At 39.1% G+C, this 24,946-nt stretch overlaps 3 protein-coding genes across 9 annotated transcripts; 2 read left to right on the top strand and 1 right to left on the bottom strand.

Annotated features, from left to right (window-relative positions):
• Positions 1-1,735: 1,735 nt before the first annotated feature.
• LOC110509970 (barrier-to-autointegration factor) lies at positions 1,736-11,454 on the top strand. The gene is made up of 3 exons (XM_021591219.2): positions 1,736-1,873; positions 9,933-10,104; positions 10,315-11,454. The coding sequence occupies exons 2-3, from the start codon at positions 9,979-9,981 to the stop codon at positions 10,459-10,461; spliced, it is 273 nt and encodes a 90-aa protein (XP_021446894.1). The 5' UTR covers positions 1,736-1,873; positions 9,933-9,978; the 3' UTR covers positions 10,462-11,454.
• A 490-nt stretch (positions 11,455-11,944) lies between these two features.
• LOC110509971 (guanine nucleotide-binding protein G(I)/G(S)/G(O) subunit gamma-3) lies at positions 11,945-15,132 on the bottom strand. The gene is made up of 3 exons (XM_021591220.2): positions 14,885-15,132; positions 13,136-13,235; positions 11,945-13,019 (listed from the first exon to the last, which is right to left on the bottom strand). The coding sequence occupies exons 2-3, from the start codon at positions 13,232-13,234 to the stop codon at positions 12,891-12,893; spliced, it is 228 nt and encodes a 75-aa protein (XP_021446895.1). The 5' UTR covers position 13,235; positions 14,885-15,132; the 3' UTR covers positions 11,945-12,890.
• A 755-nt stretch (positions 15,133-15,887) lies between these two features.
• LOC110509973 (seipin) lies at positions 15,888-24,304 on the top strand. Of its 7 annotated transcripts, none has more exons than XM_021591223.2 (11): positions 15,892-16,159; positions 16,752-17,319; positions 17,587-17,668; positions 17,821-17,964; positions 18,491-18,625; positions 19,068-19,165; positions 19,338-19,467; positions 19,611-19,683; positions 19,765-19,845; positions 22,897-22,965; positions 23,105-24,304. In XM_021591223.2, the coding sequence occupies exons 2-11, from the start codon at positions 17,111-17,113 to the stop codon at positions 23,287-23,289; spliced, it is 1,206 nt and encodes a 401-aa protein (XP_021446898.2). In that variant the 5' UTR covers positions 15,892-16,159; positions 16,752-17,110; the 3' UTR covers positions 23,290-24,304. The 7 variants fall into 7 exon arrangements, with proteins under 7 accessions (XP_021446901.2, XP_021446898.2, XP_021446899.2 ...); XM_021591221.2 differs by having other exon boundaries at positions 15,950-16,159; positions 19,338-19,473; XM_036967705.1 differs by having other exon boundaries at positions 15,952-16,159; positions 17,150-17,319; positions 19,338-19,473.
• The last annotated feature ends 642 nt before the right edge of the window (positions 24,305-24,946 follow it).

Consider the following 24,946-nt stretch of genomic DNA (forward strand, 5'->3'; position numbering starts at 1 on the left):
TACAGAGGGACTTATCTTTAAAAGGTAGAGTCCTAATAACCAAGGCTGAAGGTATCTCTAGACTAACATATGGTGCTCTATCTTTATATCTTGACAGTAAAATAAGCAAGGAGATAGACCAGATGCTTTTCGACTTTCTTGGAGAAACCGTACACATTACATTAGGAAAACTGTTGTAATGAACACTTATGAGAATGGTGGACTGAATTTTCTGGACTTTACTACTTTAAATAATACTTTCAAGATCAATTGTATAAAACAATTCCTAAGAAGACCCACTTCTATCTGGAATTTTATTCCTCATCATGTCTTCTCTACTTTTGGTGGCCTTAACTTCATGTTGTTTTGCAATTATAATATTGACAAAGTTCCAGTGAAACTTTCTGCTTTTCATCGGCAGGTTTTCTTGTCATGGTCCTTAATTTATAAACACAATTTTTCTCCACACAGATATTATATATGGAATAATCGGGATATATTGTATAAAAATACCTCTCTGTTTTTAGAATATTGGTTCCGAAATAATATCCTATTGGTGAGCCAACTGGTAAATGCAGAGGGTCTTTTACTCAGTTATAAAGAATTCTTATCACTTTACAAGGTCCCTGTAACACCTAAAGATTTTGCAATTGTTTTAGATGCCATTCCCTCAGGTGTTGCTCTGTTATTCAGGAACGTGTCAAGACCTGACCCTCAGAGCCTACCTTCTGTTGACCCTGTTGACTCATCAGTAGGAAAGATTTGTTTCTCTTTTGGTCCATTCAACAACAGAGCGATACGATCCTTGTTTCAGCAGGATGTTGTATGTCATGCCTTATTGGAATGGATTTATTGATAATATCTGTTGGAAAAAAGTTTGGATGTTGCCACACACATACCTACTTGTTAACAAAATTAAGGAAGTTTCCTTTAAAATTATTCATAAATATTATCCTGCCAACCACTATATGAAGAAGTTTAAGGAAAACATCAACTCAAATTGCTCCTTTTGTAATGACCACCCAGAAACAGTTTTGCATCTTTTTTGGCATTGTATGCATGTAAGAAAACTGTGGCAAGACATCAGTAGGTTTATAATTGAACACATTTATGAAGATTTTACACTATTGTGGAGAGATATACTGTTTGGATTCTTTACATACAAGAGAAATAAGCGGAATTTTTTTTATGTAATTAATTTCATTATTCTTTTGGCCAAATTTCATATACACAAATGTAAATTCACAAACAGAAAACCACATTTTCGTACCCTACAAAAAGAAATTGAACTGTATTTTAAGACGGTTAAATGCTCTACTGACAAAAAAGCTGTTAGAATTGTAAGTATATGCATGTCCCTTAAAGTCCTTGTGTAATTGTAATGTGATATTGTACCCCCTAGCTCGATTGTCTATTGTTTGTAATCTATGTATGCTTGTGTTCCCTCATGTGATTTATGTATTGATTTGTTGTTAATAAAAAAAAAACATGTTTTTTTTTTTTTAATTAAAAGAAAGAGGAAAAAAAAAAAAAGTAGGAACATCCGTGAAAATGGAGAAAACCTCGAAAAATAGCCCGCTGGAGGACGTTTGTGAATTACCAAGTATGCTCCCCAAAAGGCAAAAGGTTGAGATTTATTTTCTAAATGATTATTATAAGTATATTTACATTATACAATATGGGAAAGTGGAAAATGAACATTTATGAAATATTTTTTAAATTAAACTTCATGAACTATAACAAGAAGTAACGGAAGCGGAAATAGCACAACGGACGGATAAGGAAGTGATATTGGAATTTGTGAAAACGTACATTGATCTCATACACAACCAGTGAGGTAGCCACCGTCTTCGTGGTTGGAAACGGGCACAACCCGTATACCTTCAGAAACAAGGTAATACATCAACCTTGATCTTGCTTTGTTCAAGAGAAACGATAAAAAACAAGTATGCTATTGTTTTAATGTTGTAAACGTCTACGCTTGATCTAAATCTCAAATTGGTGGCACAGGAGGAGACCGCGGTGCAGGTTAACGTTAGGTAGCTAGTTGGCACACAATCCGTTTTACGTGAGTAAACATGTAATAGCCATGCGAGTTTCGATCTAAATTGTGATCCAAACATTTGCGAAGCTAGTTATTTCGGACTGTTTTTATCACACCCATTTGTTAGCTAGCTGTGCTAGCTGCCTGTGTTGTTCTTGCTATTTAGCTAATGTTAGCTAGCTAACTCTTTTTGTTTGGCGCGCAGTTTCAGACTTTAAAAAATGTGCCCATGCTGACTATTTAGCAAACTAGCAATATAGCTGTGCATGCGTTTAATTAGATATTGATCCTGGGCCCGGTGTTTTTAACGTTGCACTTAAACGCTCGGAATCTAACGCTTGTTTCAGACCACTCGTAGAACAGCTGTCATTAGATTTTTTGTTGCCTTCCTGCGCCACATTATGTACAGATCTCCGCTAAACAGCACAATATTGGATTGAAGGAGCAGGGCCGGTTCCAGGCATAAGCTGTTGCTTAAAAGCGTCCTCATGTTTCCGAGTCAGAACAGTCGGGTTTAAAGGCGGTTGGCATTCAATGTTAATAGTGCATTACCGCCACCAACTCAAAAAAACATTGCGGGAAAGGGGGACAACGACATCATACAAAACCCCATCCCACTTATTCAATCACAGTCCACTCCCAAATACATCCCTACGGCAGCACATTCACCAACAGGATCTTTTGCACAGCCTCGGCTGTGAAATCACGAAGGCCCCAAAAACCTCATGCATCATTCAATGATTCCAAATGTCTTATTCTCCGCTTGGGCTGTACAGTTTATGACCATTGCGATAAATAATGAACTTAACATTTTTAACGTAGTATTTCACTATCCCTCCGTTGGTGAGATCCCTTCACTGGTTGTGGTGGCTCTACTATCATTGTTTCTTCCCTGTCACTTGTTCCTTCCAATCTTTTCACTGTCTCCAGATAAGAAACATGTTGGATACTCCTTACCCTTGCCACCTCGTTCTCCTTCACCCTAATAGGGCACTCCAGGAATTTAGGTGCATGTTCACCTTCACAGTTGCAGCGTTTCACTTCATCTGGCATACAATACTCTTCCCTTCTGCACACACTCAACACATGACCAAATATTCTACAATTATGTTGCTGAAGGGGCTTGTGCACAAAAGCTCTTACAGCGTATCTCATGAATCCTAACATTATATGAGAAGGGAGAGACTCTTCATCAAAGTCCATTAGCATGGAAGAGGTGAATGTCTTTTCTCCATCCACCATACAGGTCAGTTGACGTGCACCAACCACTCCATCAATGTCTTTAGCAATATCCTCTGCCTTGTTTCCTTGTGCCACCCCAAATAGCCCCCTTGATAGGTGCCCAGCTACGAAAGATCCATACAGGAAACATTCCACTCCGATATCTTTGAGTCTTAACACTTCTGCTCTGCGGACACACATAAAAAAAATACCACTTGTGACTCTCACCGACTACACTTTCCTCCAACACATTCCAGATTTCCCAAGTAGCATTGATCCAAAACCATTACTCAGACTAAACTAGTCGAATGGTTTCCAATTTTCCACCACAGATTTACTTCTTGTGTTCCTTTTTTGTTCGCCATTCATTCTCACTTTCGGTACTATTAGCTACACCCGACTCACTTGCCGTTTCAAACTAAATCAGTTCCTATCTTCTCCACGATCAACGTCTTCTAGCCAAAACAGTTCGGAGGAGTTTGTGCATATATTGTGTTCGGGCACTTTTCTTGGGGTAAGCTTAAGCCTACACCTCTTCATCAGGGATTAGTCAACAGTAGGGATTCTTAAGTCAGTCATTCAATGAGAGTTGACTCTTCATGACTTTTTTGGGAGAAATACTCCATCTTAGATGTAAAATTGCATGAAAAAGATCCTCTGCAAAAAAAAACTCATGTCATTAATTTTGAAGTATCTTAGATTAATTGTAACTTTTGAGTTAGTGTATACTGGCTACAGGATTTCAATGAATAAACGGTACTATTGCTGCTTTTCCCCCTAGTTTTTCAATTGAAGGTTTTATGGGAGTATGCGAGCACACTCGTTCAGTTCAGCTGAAACATGCTGACGCCTCAACCTCCACACAATATCCCATAATGGCACAGCAAAAACAGGTTATTTTTTGTGTGCTAATTTCTTAATTTACGGATCATTGGGACGCTAGCGTCTCACCTCGACAACATCCTGTGAAATTGCAGAGCGAGAAATTCAAATGACAGAAATCATAATATTAAACATTCATGAAAATACAAGTGTCATACATCATTTAAAAGTTTAACTTCTTGTTAATCCAGCCACCTTGTCAGATTTCAAAATGGTTTTACGGCAAAAGCACACCATGCGATTATCTGAGGACAGCGATCCCCGCACACACAAGCATTATACATTTTTCAACCAAGCAGAGGTGCCTCGAAAGTCAGAAATAGTGATAAAATAAATCACTTACCTTTGAAGATCTAAATCTGTTTGCAATCACAAGGGTCCCAGCTACATAACAAATGGTCATTTTGTTCGATCAAGTCCTTTATATCCCAAAAAAGTCAGTTTCATTGGTGCGCTAGACTCAGTACTCCACCAGTTTCCCTCGTTCAAAATGCAAACAAATGAATCCCGTAAGTTACCAATAAACTTCTTCCAAACATATCAAACAACTTTCCTAATCAATCCTCAGGTACCCTAATATGTAAATAAACAATCAAATTTAAGACGGATAATACCGGAGATAAATAACGAAGTACTCGCACTCACCGGAACACGCAACAAACACTACAGCCAAAATGGGAGCCACTTACTAAAACTACAAATTCTAAATTCTTCATTTAAAAAAAAAAATGCCTGAAACTCTTTCTAAAGACTTGACATCTAGTGGAAGCCCTAGGAACTGCAATCTTGGAGGTCTTCCTTTTTATATTCCCATTGATAGCCATAGCATTCAAGACTGAATTTTTATTTTTTCTGGATGGATTGTCCTTGCTTTTCGCCAGCCATATCAGTTCTGTTATACTCAGACATTATTTTAACAGTTTTGGAAACTCTTAGTGTTTTCTATCCAATACTACCAATTATATGCATATCCTAGCTTCTGGGCCTGAGTAACAGGCAGTTTACTTTCGGCACCTCATTCATCCAAACTTCCAAAGAAGTTAAATAAAACAACGTTTACATAAGTATTCAGACCCTTTACTCAGCACTTTGAAGCACATTTGGCAGCAATTACAGCCTTGAGCCGCATTGGGTATGTATTTGGTGAGTTTCTCCCATTCTTCTCTGCAGAGCCTCTCAAGCTCTGTCAGGTTGGATGGGGAATGTCGCTGCACAGCTATTTTCAAGTGTCTCCAGAGATGTTCAAGTCCGGGCTCTGGCTAGGCCACTTGAGGACATTGACACTTGTCCCGGAGCTACTCCTGCATTGTCTTGGCTGTGTGCTTAGGGTCATTGTCCTGTTGGAAGGTGAACCTTTGCTACAGTCTGAGGTCCTGAGCACTCTGGGGCAGGTTTTCATCAAGGTTCTCTCTGTACTTTGCTCCGTTCATCTTTTACCTGATCCTGACTAGTCTCCCAGTCCCTGCCGCTGAAAAACATTCCCACAGCATGATGCTGTCACGAAAGCTACAACGTAGGGATGGTGCCAGGTTTCCTCCAGATGTGACAGTTAGCATTCAGGCCAAATAATTCAATCTTGGTTTCGTCAGACCAGAGAACCTTATTCTTCATGGTCTGAGAGTCCTTTAAGTGCCTTTTGGCAAACTCTACGTGGGCTGTCATGTGCGTTTCCCTGAGGAGTGGCTTCCGTCTGGCCACTCTACCATAAAGGCCTGATTGGTGGGGTGCTGCAGATGTTGTCCTTCTGGAAGGTTCCATCTCCACAGAGGAACTCTGGAGCTCTGCCAGTGACCATCGGGTTCTTTGGCCTTGGTCAGGTAGGTGACGTTCCCCGATTGATCAGTTTGGCTGGGTGGCCAGCTCTAGGAAGAGTCTTGGCGGTTCTAGATTTCTTCCATGTAAGAAAGGAGGCCACTGTGTTCTTGGGGACCTTCAATGCTGCAGAATTGTTTTTGATACCCTTCTCCAGATCTGTGCCTCTGCACAATCCTGTCTCGGAGCTCTACAGACAATTCCTTCGACTTCATGGCTTGGTTTTTGCTCTGATGTACACTGTCAACTGTGGGACCTTATATAGACGTGTGTGCCTTTGCAAATCATGTCCAAACAACAGGTGCCTCAAGTTGTAGAAACGATCAAGGATGATCAATGGAAACAGGGTGCACCTGAGCTCACTTTGAGTGTCATAGCAAAGGGTGTAAATACTTAAGGTATTTCTGTTTTTATTTTTATAAATTTGCAAGCATTCCTAAAGCAAGAAAAAAGTTTTGCCATTATGGGTATTGTGTGTAGATGAAACTCTGTGAATTCAACATGGTGAATGACAACTTCGAGCATCGATTCGACCGAGGAAGGTACTTCTGTACCTCACATTGCGATTCTAGCCACGCATTATATAAATGCCTATTCGTGTTGGGAGATTGCGGAGACGCTGGAGTCCGACCCAACCACTAGTTTGAAAAAGTGGGGTAGGGTCCGCGACAAATTCGTCAAGACAAAGAAAAGAAAGGGCTGCAGTGGAGATTCCAGAAGAAAGGCTACTCCAGAAATGTTGCTGTTGGCTTGTTTGGCACGTGGAGCATGAGAAGACTGAAAGCAACATGCCGTCTTCACCAAAGAATGAGGTATGTTGTATTTTATATTGTAGTCGATGAAAAAGTAGCTAACAATAGCTAGCTACTTGGCTGGCTAGTGGCTAGCTAGCTTAGCTGCATACTGTACGTGTGCAGAGAAAGCAAGCCAACCAACTAAACTAAAGATATTTACTACTTTTGATCAAACAATTTGTCATTAAAAAAAATCATACGCTTCCCACATTGGTAACACAAGTTAAAGTTAGCAAGGTCCAGCAAGTCCATGTTTCTTATGTTTGAGCAGAGTTGAGTAGCTAGGCCAGGCCTACTTAGCTCAAACCTTTGCAACATATGATCAATTGTAGTCTCTGTTAATGATATTAGGTTCATTGTTAATTTTGGTTTGGTTTATGTACTGAATTTTTTCTTTCTTTGACAAGGCTCAAACATCAGTGAATGGAGACAGCACCTGGTTTTGTTCTCTGCGCCCAAGCACTACCTCAGTACTGGGGACAGACTTTTCATTGGCCCCTGCACTAAGCTGCAGTGTAAAATTAGAAGCCATCTCCATGCAGGACCCGGGAAGCTCTATCCTGGGCTCACCTCCAATACCTATTCCACTGGCTTGCTCCTCACTGATGCCTCAGAGCAGCAGCAGGGGTGTGAGAAGGGAGAAAAGAGCTGCAGCCCCTTGACACATCGTCTGAGGCCAGCCACCTGGACAGCTGATGGAACAGGAGTATTTCCGCCTGTAGTTTTTCAATTAACTGATTTTTTTTTTAACAGTAAAGTCAGTAAAATTGTTAATTGTTGCGTTCATTTTTGTTCAGTATAGAAAAAAAATACACATTTCCAGGAACCATAAACTAAGTTAAATGGATTCCAACATTTTAAGGGTGCATGAGGTTCTCATGTAGGGGGAAAGCTGCGTCTACAAAGGAAAACAAGGACTTGGCATTGTGGTACCTGACAAGACAGCTGGTGGTAAATTGAGGGTCTTCGGTGGCAATTTGTACCCAAAAAGAACTCTTGAAACACTCCACCATAGCTCTCTAGGCCTTATGCCCCTACATCCACCACTGTGAACCTGTAGCAGGCATCTTCTGTCTCCGTATCTCACCTATTCATATGTATTGCTAGGTACATAAATCTAGTAGATCCCGGGCAATTCACACATGTTTAATTTTGTCACCAGTCAAGCGTCTCTGTACACTTTTTTAAAAATTCTCCCACACGTCTTTCTTGTTTGGCCATATATGGCTATTACCAGCTCTTCGCCCTCTACTGTCCTGGAGTAATATTGACAATTGTTTTTATTTTTCAAGCAAATATCTTTTTAGGTAGCATGTGAGTTTACTCTTTCAGTTTGCCTAGCCGCCAGTCGAACTGAAGCATGCTGATGCATTTAGGGCCCCCGGCCGCTATGAGATCCTGCTAGGAACTCTGTCTGGGTCTCAAAATTTGGTTGTGCATCACCAGTTTCTCTCATGTCAGTCACTGACAGTCACTCAATTATCCATGTCAGCTAACAATTGTTGGATTAGCAGTTAGTCTAGCCAGCTATCTAAACTTGTAGTAATCATTGCCAAGTACTGACCGGGCACATGCCCAGGGGTCCGGACCTCCAGGCCCCCCCCACCCATCTTGATGTTAGTCATTCTCACTATCATATTAATATGTCATGGTAAAATGTATAAAATTGCAGGAAATTAGCTTTAATACTGCACAAAAATAAACTCAAACAAATGTTTTGATGTGGTGGTGGAACTGAACATATAATTACATGGTTTATTTGTATCTCTGACAGCGATAGATAACTTAAACAAAGTTGACCACAAACACTAAGTTGCCAATGTCTTTGCAATTGATACAAACAAGCGGCGTATAAAAAGATGTGCCGATTCGGTGCATTGGGTAAGCATTTAAATAAGCCGCTTCAATATTTACAACGGTAGGTGGTAGATAACCCTCTAGGAGCTGATCTGTCATCAGTATTATGAAATAATGTTAAGGTAAGATTTGAATGGAGAAGGTTGATCCAAGAGCAGCACTCCCTTTCTTTCGATCCTATCATTAACGACACATGCTCCAACAAAACACGTAGAGATCGTTCTCTCTGGGTGGTGTGTCGTGGTAATTTCCTGTATTACTAAATGAGGAGAGTTTACAAACCACACAAGTCAAGAGTTATATTTTAAACTTAATCTTTAATCAAATGAGCTACACCATAGCCCTTTTGACTCTCAGATCAATTCAGTGTGTCTAAATTAATTTTGAGAGTCCCAACATAATGGCAACTGATCTTTTATAGCAAAGATCCACCCCTCTCAACTTACATGACAAACCACAGATCTCAGGAACTCTTCACAAAGGGCCTTTTACTTAAGAAAGGAGTATCCCATAGCCAGATAGCATTAGCTATAAATTATCGTTCAGTTTGGTCTCATAGTACTTCATAGTACCAAAACATTACCTCACTATCTGGAATGCTCTTTAGGCTTTATTGGCCGAAGACATCTTAAATCTCCTCTATCAGTGCTATCTCATAGAGACCCATCCTCAGTGGAACACTGAACACACAATAGTCAACCGATTATATTCTGTCGACTAAAACAACCATTCTAATGCAATACAAAGATTATAAAATAATCTTACAAGCACTATAACATAATCTTGCAATTTTCCACGACATCTCCCCATCACATGGTTTACAGATATATTCACATATGAAGAAAAAGTTCAATTCTGACTTCTCCTTTTCTGATAATCTGCATATTAACAGACATGTAAAAGACAAGCCTGACCTCTCCCCTCTCTGGGCCCCAAGTGACTTTTCCCTAGAGAAGAAAGGAAAACTGCTCACAGTATAGTCCAAAAAAAGACATCCTAATGACAAGTATCTCACATACGCATATTATGAAAGTAAATAAAACATCTTATCTATATCTAAATATTTTGGTTTCAGTTTTTTTTAGTTGATAATGTCACTTTGGTCATAGGGCACTCCAGTCCCAAATACTGTGTGTTCTAAACAAATTGTGACACTACTGTGAATCATGTTTACCTGATGTATCCTGTTGGATACAGCTACACCAAATATGATTGTTTCCTCTTTCTATGGTTACACCATATTGGTGTAGATAAATTGTGTGCCTCTGCCTCCAACGTTTTCAAATAAAAAAACGTGAAATAATAACCAAACATTTTAGTAAATTGCTTCATTTTCTATTCAGTGTCCTGTGTGAAGGTACTTAAGGTGTTCACTGACTGAAAGCAGCCATGTCGTCAACATCCCAGAAACACAAAGAGTTTGTGGCAGAACCCATGGGAGAGAAGCCAGTCAATGCACTTGCTGGCATTGGAGAGGTGCTTGGCAAGAGACTGGAGGAGAAGGGCTTCGACAAGGTGATGCAGAGTTTACTTAACTTTGTTAGAACTTTCATAATGGAACTTTGTTTTGTGAATTTCTACATTTTAGTCATGTCATAGTAACTACAGCAAAGTGAAGAGGACAATGCAGTTGTGCAACTTTTACCTAGTGTTTTAAGTTGGTGTATTGTCATTCATGTTCTTTTTCACTTTTCCTACTCCGTTCTCATTTGTATACATCTACAGGCTTACGTGGTCCTGGGTCAGTTCCTGGTGCTGAAGAAGGATGAGGAACTATTCCGGGACTGGCTGAAAGACTCATGCGGGGCCAATGTCAAACAGCAGGGTGATTGCTATGGCTGTCTGCGTGAATGGTGCGATTCTTTCCTGTAGATAAGGTTTTGTTTTTTCCATTTTATAACGTTTTCCCAAACATCTATTTACTTCTGGTCTCACATTAAATTTCACTTCATATGGGAACACTGCACATGAGGCAGTTAAGCAAAGTCATACATTGAAACACCTGGTTATTTTATACGAGTCACAATTCAGAGACCTATGGATGCTTAACAATTAGTAAGACATACTTTGCTGCAGTCATCCATGGGGTTGTTTCACCCAACTGTGTAGATCCGTAATCCTGACCTTTCCTATGATTAATATCTTTGGCTGTACAGAAGCCTTGGGGATGAGTTACTTTGTTTTCCTGCACTTTATATTTCAATTTTGCTCTGTCAAATAACCACTTTTTATAATTACTATCCCTTCATAAATGTATAACTAATGCTTGTACTTATCTCCAACTCTCTGACAGTTTGCCCCTGCATTTAGTTAAATGAACTTGTCGCTAAATTAATGAATACCATTTTAAACCATTTGACACCACATGGCTTTGACATCTATAAGATGTTGCACTGTTATTTTTACATCTGAGTTTACAGGAAACGGTTTTAAGATTTACATTTGTGATTGCCCCATGTTATCTTGTGTTTGTTTTAAGAGTTGTTGAAGCGATGCCTTAACGTTGTAATGCTAAAGCAACATTTATCTGCAATGTACCTTGAGTTGTGGAGCAGTGCATGCGGATTAAGAAGCTAGCTACTACAAATCACCTCATTTTCAAACTTCACACAAATGAAAGCCTGAAGTAAAACCACAGTAAGTAGCACTTTTTCAGGAATTCATTTATGAGCATACTTGTGTTGCTCTCTGTTTAATCGTTGAAGGATGGTTTGACTGAAACACTGGTTCATGTTTTTGCATATTGACAGTGAAAGCATGTTAGTTTTTTTCTTTTCTTTTGAAATAAGCAACGGCAAGATCTGGACAATTCTGACTTTGTTTTGTTTTTTGAAGAAAAAATAAATTAAATTACATGCACAAATATTTTTGGTGATAGGAGTGTTTAATGTTGTCTTTGATTCCCAAGTCCCCTTTTATTCAAAGCTCTTAATTTGTTTTGGTAAGAAATATTGACAGTAAAAGTTTCAGTAACACTGATCTAAAAATAGTAATAACATTTCTGAACTTGATCAGATAAGCAACCAAAAAAACTGGTCTCGAAAAGAATACCATACAAATTGCTGTTATGTATTTATTAAATGTACTGCTTATTTTTGTTAATGTCATATAGCCTTAGACATCCACTTGACAAATTTAAACCACTTATTTATCAAAACAACATTGATCATTGTATTTGGAAACCCGCCATTATAGACCGCTGATCTTAAGGTGGCTGACAACTTCTTGTACATACAGCACCAGTGGAATTATTTGGATTAGTGTGTATTGACTTGTCCTCATACTGGTCCACAGTGGCGCCTACACCTCATGCACATTTCTGCAACATCTTAAAGTGACATACAGGACTTTCAAGACATCACACACAATTATTTTATTTTTTAACAAACTCAGATTAGGCAATGACTAGTGTGTATTAAAATAATTACAATGCATGTGTAGTTGTCACCCCTCCATCGATTTGAAAAATGAGCTAGGACTATGAGATGTTTTACATATTGTATGTATATCCACTTTTATGTTGTGCTACAGTTCATGATTCTATAAGCTTCGATGTGTTTTAGGTATGTATACGCATAACTCCAAATATGTTTTAATGGTTTATGTAGATCTAAATGTAAATTTTGGTTGAATTAGTCTTGATTTTACTTAGGAGGATATGTACATCTGCAGCCTTTCATAAGATAAAGCAGGCTACATGAATAAGTTATATTTAGCTTTGTGTATGTGGTGAATGCATGTACATACACTGAGTATACAAAACATTAAGAACACCTGCTCTTTCCATGACAGACTGACCAGGTGAAAGCTATGATCCCATGTTGATGTCACTTGTTAAATCCGTGTGTAGATGAAGGGGGCGAGACTGGTTAAAGAGATAATTGAGACACAGATTGTGTATGTATGCCATTTAGAAGGTCAAAGGGCAAGACAAAAAGTGCCTTTGAACTGGATATGGTAGTAGGTGCAATGCACACCAGTTTGTGTCAAGAACTGCAACGCTGTTGGGTTTTTCACGCTCAACAGTTTCGCGTGTGTATTAAGAGTGGTCCACTATCCGAAGGACATCAAACCAACTTGACACAACTCTGGAAAGCATTGTAGTCAACATGGGCCAGCATCTGGGGAGAATGCTTTTGACACCTTGTAGAGTCCATGCCCTGACGAATTAAGGCTGTTCTGAGTGCAGGGGGTGGGTGCGTGCAACTCAATATTAGGAAGATGTTCCTAATGTTTGGTATACTCAGTGCACGTTATGTTCTATCTGGACAGTATTTTTCCCAACCATCCTGTGGTTTGTCTCAAAGGAGTGCACAGAAGAACTTCTTCTCCCTGAATGGGTTCTCTGAGGTGGGCACAGGGGTGATGAGGGGGTCCTCAATAGCGTGGGCATCACAGTATGCCATCAGGTCTGCAGCTGCCTTTGATACCTGAGGATGGCAAGTAGTGGGAATCAAGACTGGAAATGAGGGTGTGGATATTTAGCGGAGACTTACCAAGGCGCGTACAATGTTTCAATGGACGTGATGCCTCTGGCAATGCTTACCTTGATCCTGCAGAAACTGGCTTCAATCTTCAATTGCTCCACCAGCTTCCTGGCTTGGCCGACACTCATGGTGCTGTTCACTGGGGTGTCTCCTTTCATCCTGTCAAGAGAGCCAATGAAACATATGGCGCATGAGTCACACTAACACATTCAATCATTTTATTTTAGAAAAAAGACACCACTGACAGCTGGAAAGGCAGATGTACAGCATGCTGTATTGCATGACATTAAACAATTTCACTGTATTCGTTCTAGGTAACTTACATTTGTATGGATTCTTATTAATGAAAATATACACTGAGTATATAAACATTAAGAACACCTGCTCTTTCCATAACAAACTGACCAGGTGAATCCAAGTGAAAGCTACAGTATATGATCTGTTATTGATGTCACTTGTTGAATCCACTTCAATCAGTGTAGATGAACGGGAAAAGACATGTTAAAGAAGGATTTTTAAGCCTTGAGACAATTGCAACATAGACTGTATGTGTGCCATTCAGAGGATGAATGGGCACGAGACAAAATCTAAGTGCATTTCAATGAGGTATGGTAGTGAGTGCCAGGTGCACCAGTTTGTGACAAGAACTGCAACGCTGCTGAGTTTTTCATGCTCAACAGTTTCCTGTGTGTATCAAGAATGGTCCACCACTCAAAGCTAATCGAGCCAACTTGGCACAACTCTGGAAAGCATTGGCGTCAACATGGGGCCAACAACTCAATATTAGGAAGGTGTTCCTAATGTTTGGTATACTCAGTGTACATTTTTATGAATCACTGACTTCATCCAATTTCACCCCCTCCTAAATTTGACACACTTATTTTTTTTCAGCTCATTCACTTCAATCTTCCTCTGCTCTCCTCCTTCCTCTCCTCTGTCTGTCTATCTCTAGGGACCAATGGTGTAATTTACTACTTACTTGTTAAAAGCTCTCTGCCCAAGAAAAACTATATCTCGCCTTGATATAAAAACATATTTAAGCTATAGAACCATTTATACTGTATACATTGATTATATGGACAATTTGATTATATGGACAATTTTTATGCACTGGCTAGAAGAGAAGTACAATACACTTATGTCCAGAGGCCAGGTATGATTTTCTTTACCATACCATGCCACTCTAACTGTAATCTATGAATAACATAAAAGTGGTTACATTCTAATAAATTCCATCATCAGTATGTCTCCTACGTGTTCAAGCAGACCGCATTATGATCTTCAATGACAGACATAAATCTCTAGCGCTTGTAGAAGGTACAGGGGAAAAAAACTTGCTGAAAACGAATAGTTTTAGGTCAGGCTAATAGTATGATAAAGACACATTTTGTAAATCTATTGGATATGGTCAGCTTTTTATGGGACCTCGTTTGATGGGAGCACACTATTTGAATGGCTGAAGCAACCAAAAAACTGGGAGAAATGCACAGATATATACACTTGCCTCAGCACACACAGATACACCCAATGTGAGTGAATATCATCAAATCACATCAAATATGCAAGGGATATAAAGCAAACCACTGCCTGCTTAATACAAATTCAGTTGAACTGACAGCATACAGAGAAGGTTCAACAGAAAATAAATAATGAATGGACAAGAAGTGTGAGGAGAAATGGATAACCGGAGAAAGAGAGAGAAGCAACAAGACCAGTCCATATAGGAGTCTATTTCTACCATTCTGGTCCTCTCTCTCCCCTCTTAATATTCCTTTCCTTCATCAGCTCCTTCTCATCTTCTCCCTTACCCTTGTTGTATTCCTCTTCAGGTGCTTTCTCTCCCTCCTCTTCTCTCCCTCTCGCTCTCTCACCCTCTATCTGCCTGTGTTTGTGATTTTAGTGTAGCTGAACCCCACCCCTCATAGACAGTGTATGCTACACTGTTCTGTACAGTCCAGTGCACTGCAATTCTGCTACAATGAACATCAGACTCCTGGTACATGCATAAGAACCCCCTCTGCAGTGAGTGGAACCTTCCAGGCAAAGGGAGGAAGGCTCCATTGGAATCGTTTTTCTTCTGAGAGCTGGATCATACCATCTTTACATGAAAATAGAGGGTAATTAGGCAGATATGGAATCTCACAAAATAATTCCATGTCATAAGAAAATATGAGCATGCAGTTTTATGTTGTGTGTCCAAAGGGAAGATACAATGTTCACTATCTTTGATATGCACTGTTGGAATTTAAATTATGTTTGTTATTTACATCAGTTACCCCCCCCCCCCCCCCCCCCCCCCCCCCCCCCTCTCCTCTGTTGCCATGGGAACTGCTGCAGTCTCTAGCTCCTTGTCTTTTACATTCTGTCATACTGCCCTCAATGGTTTCTCCCACCTTGGCAAGATACAGTATCTTTGTAGTCCCGCAAACCATTACTGCCCATCACTTGCCCCCTCTCGTCTCCACTCTCTCTCCCTTCCCCCATCATGCCCTCTAATGTTACAGTCTCTCTCGCTCTTCTCTCTCTCCAGACATCTTGATTTAAACTGGAGAGAATAGAATAAGTGAAAAAAGACAATGACATGATAATAACATGGATAAAATTTCTTATCATAATGGGAAATTCAGTTGAATCATTTTGAGTAATTATGAACAAATTAATAATAATTTATTTCTACAATATGAAGCAATGAGATTGTAGCATAGACTATGGTTTTGACCACATAATTTCCCCTGTTCTAATCTATGCTATCTATCTTGTTTGAAATGTCTACACCAATCTCCATGTATAAAACCTTTCATGGTTACAGATGGAGGTTTGACATCATGTTCTTCTCAATGTCAACCTCTATGTGCACCATTTACTTATGAACGGGTTGCTTTGCTCTTGAAGTTTGTCCTGTCGTCCGTATCGTAGTTACAGGTTTCCTGTAGTTTTTTTCCTTTAGGAAGTAGCTAGCTAGAGAGAGTAAATATAATTGTGTATGTCCATAACTATTGTAAGACTTTTTAATTTTAATGATCACAATTACGTGCATGTTAATTGTTAATATATAGTGCTGCAGCTTTACTATAGACGAAAATGTGAGTATGAGGAGTGTTGCAATTTTGGGTGCATTCTAGCCAAGCACTTGCACCGCTTGTCTTGGGCAAGTTAGCCAGTTGTTAGCATGTAGCTAGCTAGTCAGCTAACGTTAGCTTACTACCTTTGCAGGTGTTTTACTATAAAGGTAGTTAGTTATATGTCAACTGAATCTCAGCTCAAATGACATTCTGTTGAAATATATGGGTAACTAGCAATGGCATTCATCGTCATTTTGAAATGTCGTTGTCATCCTCTTAGCTAGCTAGCAGCAGATGAGCCTTCTATTAATGTTATTAAAAAGGTAAAATGGCTCAGGCCAGCAGCATAGCTAACTAACGTGAGGAGGCTGGCTGTACTATTTATTTGTGTCATTGATATATTAAGTCCTTGAAGCTTTTACAGATTACTCTGACATACGTATCTCTAATTGTTATCTTACGTTTCCGTTGGCAGTAAAGAAAAAAACTCGTAAAACACATTGTTTGAGACACTAGAAATAGTTTATTGTGAATTATGTAGATTTGAATGGTGCCTTTGAATTCAGTATTCATCTGCATTAAAGTCTCAATGCTTTTCTCTTCTATTTTACAGCTTGCTACAGAAATATTAAAGGCCCAGTCAACAGCTCATTATCAGATAGGACCCGCAGTAGACAAAGAAAACGTTAATTAGCTAAGTAATTAATGTCATATTAAGGGCATGTGGAATAATATATATATATTTGTCACAAGGGGTTTTCTTCAGGATGAGCAGGCCAATGTGGGATTTGTTAAGTGGGCTTCCTCCAATTAACAGGGAGCCATAACCCTCAAAAGAAAATATATTTTTTTCCAAGGAAGCAGAGAGAGGGGCATTTGGCAGGAGCCACAGGAATAGGGCAGTGAAATTTCAGGGAGTGGTGTGGAACGTCAGGACCAGAGTCAGGAAGAGTCAGTGCTAGGTCAGTCACCATGGGTGGTGTAACGGGACCAGTTTTCCTGTGGCTACAGGATGTGTTAGGGGTAACTCTCCTCAGAGCCCGCAGGACTCTACTGCAGGCTGCCATCCTCTCCTGCGTTCTAGTGCTGCTGGTCTGGGTGGCCATCTTCCTCCATGGCAGCTTCTACTACTCCTATATGCCCACCGTCAGCTTTTCTACACCAGTGCACTACCACTACAGGTACCAAGAGACATTGAAAGTTTGTTTTGTGCCTTTTTGTCTTCAAACTGAAGTTAAATCCACTCTTTACTCTCCTTTCACTCACCTTTTGAATGGTTTATTTAAAAAATATATAATTGCTTTTGCATGAGCATTTAGCTACACTTAACAAAATACTCATATGCTGTTGCACCTGATTTTTGTTTTGAGCTATTAGTACCATGACATGGTAAAAAGTGGAGGCCTATAACATGTCACACTTTTTTTCCTGACCACTATTTGTTCTAGTACCGATTGTGATGCTTCCAATTCAGTCCTCTGCTCTTTCCCCATGGCTAACATCTCGCTGCTAAAGAATGGCAAAGACCAGGTATGCTCTTCACATATTAACCATTATTTTTCTCACCCCCTCTATCCTGAGCTAGATGCTAATATAATTTTAATATGCAAAGACATTATCGCTGTAGGCAGGTATGCTCACTGTCTCTCTTACAGTATTCTACCCCTCATTGTCTTTCCTAGGTTATGATTTATGGTCAGCCATATCGAATCTCTTTAGAGTTGGAAATGCCTGAGTCGCCAGTCAACAAACATCTTGGCATGTTCATGATTAAGATGTCTTGCTACACCAAGGACGGCCAGACAGTTGCAGCTGTGGCGCGCTCTGTGAGTGATACAGTGCTATGTTGATTCTGTTTGGCCTCCTACTACACCAATTTCTCTTCTGAGCCTCTCCAAACATTTCAGTGCCAGTTTGTGCCATGTGGCACATAACTGGATTCTCGACATAGCTCACTGTAATACATCTACTGCTGTGCATACCATTCTTAGTATATCGTTTTGGTATATATACGCATAGATTGCATTTGGATTACTGAGTGTTATTTGGGTTGTTAATTGGATTTGTTCTGACGTTTCATATTTCTTGTTTCTAGTTTTTGATTATTATTTGTGTACGTGTTTGACATTTTGACTGCACTGTTAGGAGCTAGTAACACAAGTATTTCCCTGCACCCGCTATTACGTCTGCTAAACTGTGTACGCGACGAATACACTTTGATTTGATTCCTTGAGTTTCCTCCAACATAATATTACCTCTATTACTTCACAATGTTAGAAATAAACAAGGATATTTTTGTTATTTGATGATTGTGTGGCCCTCTGACGGTGACTGTTTTATTTTCTCTAACAGGCTATGCTGCACTACCGATCTGGTCTCCTCCAGACATTGAATACTCTACTGTTCTCTCCTCTCCTGCTGACTGGGATGACGGAGCAGAAGCAGCTTGTTGAGGTTGAGCTCTTCTCAGACTACAAGGCCAATTCTGTAAGTGCTATTTGTGGTTGCCTGTACTTATCAAATCCATTTTCCTCTCCCACAGAGCGTGCACTTAGTTCCTGTCACGCTCTCTGCACTGGGCCTGCTCAATGAGTCAGATTGTCGTGATCTTGTGATCATCATTATTAGCATGTTATCTGAATCATTTAATTTTTATCTGATGTAATTCGATTTACCAAGCACACTTCCCTTTCAGCAGCATTTGATGTTCATGTGCTTTCAATTAAAAGTACTTGGACAGAACTAATTTATTTAGAAGCAGTCCAAACAAATACAACCTGAGTAAAATGTCCTCTTTCAAAGTGAGAATGAGTTTTAATAATCTTGCAAGCCAGACCACCTAGTCTCGCATTTGTTCAGTTCTGCAAGACTGGCCAAGTCAGACTAATCTTTTTTAGGTAATAAGGTCCAAATATTTTTCTCACTGCAGTATCAACCCACTGTTGGTGCGGTCATTGAGATCCAGTCTCGGCGTGTGCAAATCTATTCAGCTCAGCTCAGGATCCATGCTTTCTTCACTGGTATCAGGTATAGACCTCCCGATCGTATCAATTATTTCGGTTTCAAATCCAGATTATTTGATGCCAATAAGCCGAATACATAGAATGCCATTCGTTTTTTGACTGTTGTCTATTGTTCTTTTGTTTTCATCCTATTGTCCATCCATCCGTCTCTTTCGCTGAACCCTTTGTCTTAATAGATACCTCCTGTACAATTTCCCATTGACGTCTGCAGTGATTGGCGTGGCCAGCAACTTTGCCTTCCTCAGTGTCGTTGTGCTCTTCGGATACCTACAGTTTATATGGGGGGGACTTTGGCCTCCTGAGCAGGTCAGGGTAAGATGCTGTCTCATTTTCTCCACTGTAATATGATGTTCCCCATCCATACAGTACATCTAATCTTACATTAAAATATCTGTTTGGAACTGATCCTCAACTTAAGCTGTGTTTTGTTTTGTTTAATATGTCTGTAGGTTATGATGGGAGACACGACTCGCCTGCAGCGTAGAAGAGAAGAGGCTCGGAAGCGCATGTCCTTCTCACAGAGTGAGTTAGTTCTACTCTACAACACGCATCAAACCCATTGTGTAAAACAGACATAACATGGTTAATCTGAATGTGTTTTAGCTCAAATGCCTCAGAAAGATAATGATCGTGTGGCTGAGCAGTTGGAAGAACCTAGACAACAAGCATCAGAAATAAAGAAAGGTGAGGGTATTAGGGTCTTTCTATAAATAATGGGGCCAATGTATGACATTGGGATCGAAATTTTAAATTGGTTTGAAACTAAAAATAAAAAGGATTTTCATGCAGTTCCACATGTGCTTAGAGGAATAAAAGTGAATATATGGAAATTGGCCCATAACTCCACCTATACAACAACGTAGATATTTAATTTATTATTACATTCTAAAATATGTGAGAATTATGTGGAAATTGCCTGACTAAATAGATTGAATGCATGGCGATTTCTTTGTAGTTTATGTGGCTAACGCAGCCACGGGAAGTAGTTTGGGGGTGAGGGGGGGGGATTCCCCACGCTGCTATTGGTCCGCTAAATCAGGACTATTAAAGGCCCAGTGCACTACTTTTGTGGGAAAAAAATGTTTTCTAAAATATATAGATATTTACTTTTCCGATTTTCTCAGGGGGTGCTACTTTCTGCGGCTATGCGCAGGTGTAACAGTACTCTTCTTGCATTGTGTACAATCAATCATCGACAAGAAATCCAACTTGTAGCACCAGTCATGAACATTTATTCTGATAGGAACAGCACAAAATTGCACGTCATGCAATGCACGGCTCACCATCCAACTCTGCACTCACGCACGCTGGTTTGGTGCTTGTTCACTGGGACTGTAGTTACCAAAATATTACAATATATAATATCTTTAACAATGTACCTGATAGGAACGGCACAAAATTGCACGTCATGCAATGCACTGCTCACCATCCAACTCTGCACTCACACACTGTACAAAATATATGAACCTCCCCCACCACACAGTAAGTTGCTAGCTAGTATTAGAGGGAATTCTCTACAACAAAATGTACAACAAATATTCACCAAAAAACACTGCATCTTATGTAATGTTCGAATAACATTTACAAACAAATTGATATAAATTGTACATTTAAAAAGCTTTGCAACCAACAACTTAACGCTAGTTTACTGGGACGATTCTAACTGAAACATCCTCCTTCGTAAGCAAGCCGTGCAAAGCCGTGCTTAACAATAAAGTGGCAAGGGGAATCACCAATATAACTCTGTTACACAGGTACACATTATAAATCCATGAATAAGGGTAGCATTAATTTAACAATTTGAATCTCACCATCGTTGTTTTATAATGAACAAGTGAACAAAAACAAGGTTCCCTTTGGAAAGCCAACATTAGATGTTGTCGTCCTCATAATACCCGCAAGTGGTTTTACCGGAAAAAGAGTAGCGCAGCTCCCTTCAATTGAAATGGCGGGAAACAAATGAAAGTGGGCACATCTCTCACAAAAACGGATCAAAAATTAAATTGCGGAAAATTATAAGGGAGCAGGAGAAATTATAAATTGGCTACAGTAATTACAAGGACTTGTCAAGCACCAAATTGAGGAAATGTCTGATGCTCAAGGTAGGCCTTTACCAGTACTTGATTCTCTGAGCTCTAAATTCTAGTAAGCTACTTCAAGCCCCTTTTATTGTTTAACATTGCAGGTGTAACATGGAAAACAAAATGTACTTTTCATGTTATTTTATTACCAGATCATGTTGTGAATAAGTCCACTAGGCGATGTAATTTGTTTTCATTATATCCAGAATAATTAATAGGAATAGCATTGGGTGTTGCTCAATAGTCTATTCTATACAGTTGACCGCAGTAGACTCGGTGTCCAATACATTCTGTATGAAAACATTAACTCATTATCTTGATGCTTTTTCTGTTAAATCTAATGAGACCCTGCTGTAAATCAAGCAGACCACAACAGATGATCAACATCAATTCGCTAGGGATATTAAATCCAAAGTGGATCCAGGCAACTGTCTTCACCAGCGTAATGCATGAGACACCAAAATATTCTGTACATGCCTTGCAACACCTTTTTTTCCAGCACTTGAGCTGTTGTTGTGTCACATGCTCTATCACGACAGCCGTTCATCACTTGACTGTCATTTGAAAAATTCCTTCCTGGATCAGATGATGATGTGTGAAAATGTAATGGTTTAACTAATCAGCTGGACACCAAACATGCATCCAACAAGTATTGTGCATAATTATTGAAGAACCACGTTAATGACCGTATCTATTTAGAAGCAATCGATTTTGCAATCGCGTAGATCATTTTGGATTTGTGTGTTCATGAAAACTGTTTTCACCCCGTAACATAAAGAGACAAGATGTTACGTAGTTACACTGCATTTCTGATATCTCTATACAAAAAACAGCTAGATCCAGGATTCTTACAGGGTTCAAGTTCAATGTCTAATTTAACTGATTAATGCTTAATATATGATATAATGACAACTTACACTGGCATAAATGCAAGGACAGAAAAGTTATATTTTATGTCACACGATTTTGGACAAGTCCGTCAAGACACCAACAATGATAATGTGTGTTTAATGTTAAGTTTTAAATCAATTTGTGATTTTTATTGAATATAGTTAGGATCCCCCCTTATATCTTAACGTAATAACATGAAGAAAAAAAATGTCAGACTATTATCAATGACTTATCAACAGCTGTAAAAAGTTGTCCAGTGTAGGAAACTGGTACCCTAGTTTATAGAAAGATCCATGAGAATGTGTGAATTGGTGTATACACAAGATATACACAACAATATATTAAATCAACTGATCTTGATTGAATTTATACGGACTCCTACTTTGGGGCTGCAGGTAGCCTAGTGGTTAGAGCGTTGGACTAGTAACCGAAAGGTTGCAAGATCGAATCCCCGAGCTGACAAGGTAAAAAAAAAATCTGTCGTTCTGCCCCTGAACAAGGCAGTTAATCCATTTTTCATAGGTCGTCATTGAAAATAAGAATTTGTTCTTAACTAACTAGTTAAATAAAGGTATGATAAAAAAAAAAACACATTGTGGATTTGTTGGCCTACTTGAGTAGTTGTGGATTATGAGGACAGGTTATTTTTATGTTTTGTGTAACATCATGCTACGTACAGTTTTTTGTTCAGCATATTTGCTGTTTACATTATATTCTTGCATTCTGTCTCTACTACAGTTGTAACGGCTGTTTGTTTTTGTAGTGGAGCTGGAAACACCAGATGTGATTGGTTCCCTGAACAAGCCCTCTGGTTTGCCAGAGAATCAAACAGGTAAGACCATTTCAGACGAAGATTGTTGACGCTCTGTCTTTTTCCTGAACTACTTGAGTCATTTGTAATAACCTTTCACTGTTATAATAATTTCCTTAGTGTAACTCAACCTGTCTCTCTATCTGCCTCTCTGTGTTAGCTCTAGAGTCATCATCAGATGTGCCCCTGGAGGCTCCTCAGATTAACAAGACCGATGCAAGTCAGGAGGAGCCTGCTGATCCGGAGGATAGAGGTGCAGGAGCAGTCCTGTTGGAGGGACCCCAGGTACCTCAGCCAGGGGAATCTACGCTGCGTCAGAGACAGGGACCCTGGATGAGTCTCTGAACCATGGATCATCGCTCAGACATTCAAACGCTCACAGGTCCCTCAATGTGCCTTTCACCGACAGGCAAAGAGAGAGAGATTGATGTATGGATTGAAGCAGATAGATTGACAGACTGACTCCCACAAACACCCTGCACAAATATTCCCTATAGCCTATCACTTTACTTAGCATGTACCGTAATTTAATAATAATCATATAATATAATAATATATGCCATTTAGTAGAGGCTTTTATCTAAAAAATGACTTTGGACTGTGGCATAATAGCTATGCTCTTTGATTTTTCAAAGATCAACCAGTGTCAAGGTTATAAGCCTTCTTTAGTTAGGCAAATATTTGTAGGATTAAGCTCAATCCTGACTCTTGCATGTCCTTCAGAGCAATGAAAATAATCACTCCGGTCTTTAAGCACTTATTTAATTCCCTAGCCTGCATCATTGTAGCAGAGACGGTTGTTCAGCCTTTTTGTTTTACGAATGAGTCTTTAAGGAATGTGATTGAGCAGGTACACAAGCATAGTTGAGAATGCCTTTTGTGCCTGTGATTGAAGCCTACGGTTACCATAAGAATCAGAGTGCCCTGAGCAGCAGAATGATGACCCTGCAGATTACACTGTTACACATTTAAAGTTATTCATCTTAAATGCAAGGAACATGCATTATGTTTACGCCTCTGTAGAAGGTTATTGTATAATTTTCCTTGAGGAAATATGCCTTTTAGAGCTATTACAGGGACCATCACATGTTGAATTTAATTTAATTGGGCTGAAACATATACAGCAAGGTGTACATTCTATTCCCAAAGGATAGCACTTAAAAGTATTTATTAAAGCACTTGTTTCCAAAGTGGTCCTTAATGTTACTTTGTTTTTAAATTAATATGTATTTTTTCTGTTTTAGATAACTAAATGTTTCAAGGAGCAATGAAGGATATGTTAAGTTACAATTGGAAGTTTTGTTGAAATGTACTCATATGAAAAAAGTGTTGTAGAAAATAAATAAGATATGGTCTGTGATATAGTCAAATGTCATTTGTGAGGTTCATTCAAATGTGAATGAGGGTAATGAATGGAAGGTGATTTGACTTAAGTATCATTAAAATGTTATTTGAGAACTATTCAAGATCATGAGAATTGTATCAGTATATGAATGATCAGAAATAGTTAAGTCAATTCATACAAATTTCAAACTAAAAAGATGTTTGACGCAACTGATGAATGCTCTGGTTCTTTACAACTTTTAGTTTTATTGACTTTGATATCAAATCAGTCATAGTTTTGTTTGACTCATTACAGTGCATGTGCATTGTTTTTCTTTACCTGCAATTGTGTACATGCAATGACTGTCAAGCAATGATTGTTTTTATAATATTTAAGCTTTACTGCCTGAGTTTAAAAAAATGCTGTGCACAAAATATGAATACATTCAATATTTTGTTGGTAATCAGGTAAATGGTTGTATGCTGATGATAACATCTGAGGTTATTTTCCGGTGAAGTGGTTCTTTAAGAGTTAGTAGTGTCCTAGCAGTAGGTAGACAGTTTTTCACACTGAAATATAACAATGCAGTGACCGTGCACTGTAACGTCCTGGCTTTTGATGTGAAATGTGTTTATGACAGGGTTTTCTTTGTGCCCAGTTCACACCAATGTTGGAATA

Source organism: Oncorhynchus mykiss, chromosome Y (genome assembly GCF_013265735.2).
Source record: "Oncorhynchus mykiss isolate Arlee chromosome Y, USDA_OmykA_1.1, whole genome shotgun sequence".
Taxonomy (NCBI): domain Eukaryota; kingdom Metazoa; phylum Chordata; class Actinopteri; order Salmoniformes; family Salmonidae; genus Oncorhynchus; species Oncorhynchus mykiss.

What these genes read in the sequence shown, in the direction of transcription:
- LOC110509973 (XM_036967703.1), top strand. Translation starts at nt 17,111, where the DNA reads ATGGGTGGTGTAACGGGACCAGTTTTCCTGTGGCTACAGGATGTGTTA. An exon ending in CAGACTACAAGGCCAATTCT is followed by an intron (nt 18,626 to 19,067) that starts GTAAGTGCTATT and finishes TTCTCACTGCAG; the next exon opens with TATCAACCCACTGTTGGTGC. An exon ending in GGCCTCCTGAGCAGGTCAGG is followed by an intron (nt 19,474 to 19,610) that starts GTAAGATGCTGT and finishes ATATGTCTGTAG; the next exon opens with GTTATGATGGGAGACACGAC.
- LOC110509970 (XM_021591219.2), top strand. Translation starts at nt 9,979, where the DNA reads ATGTCGTCAACATCCCAGAAACACAAAGAGTTTGTGGCAGAACCCATG. An exon ending in AGGAGAAGGGCTTCGACAAG is followed by an intron (nt 10,105 to 10,314) that starts GTGATGCAGAGT and finishes ATACATCTACAG; the next exon opens with GCTTACGTGGTCCTGGGTCA.
- LOC110509971 (XM_021591220.2), bottom strand. Translation starts at nt 13,234, where the DNA reads ATGAAAGGAGACACCCCAGTGAACAGCACCATGAGTGTCGGCCAAGCC. An exon ending in CCAGTTTCTGCAGGATCAAG is followed by an intron (nt 13,020 to 13,135) that starts GTAAGCATTGCC and finishes TGCCATCCTCAG; the next exon opens with GTATCAAAGGCAGCTGCAGA.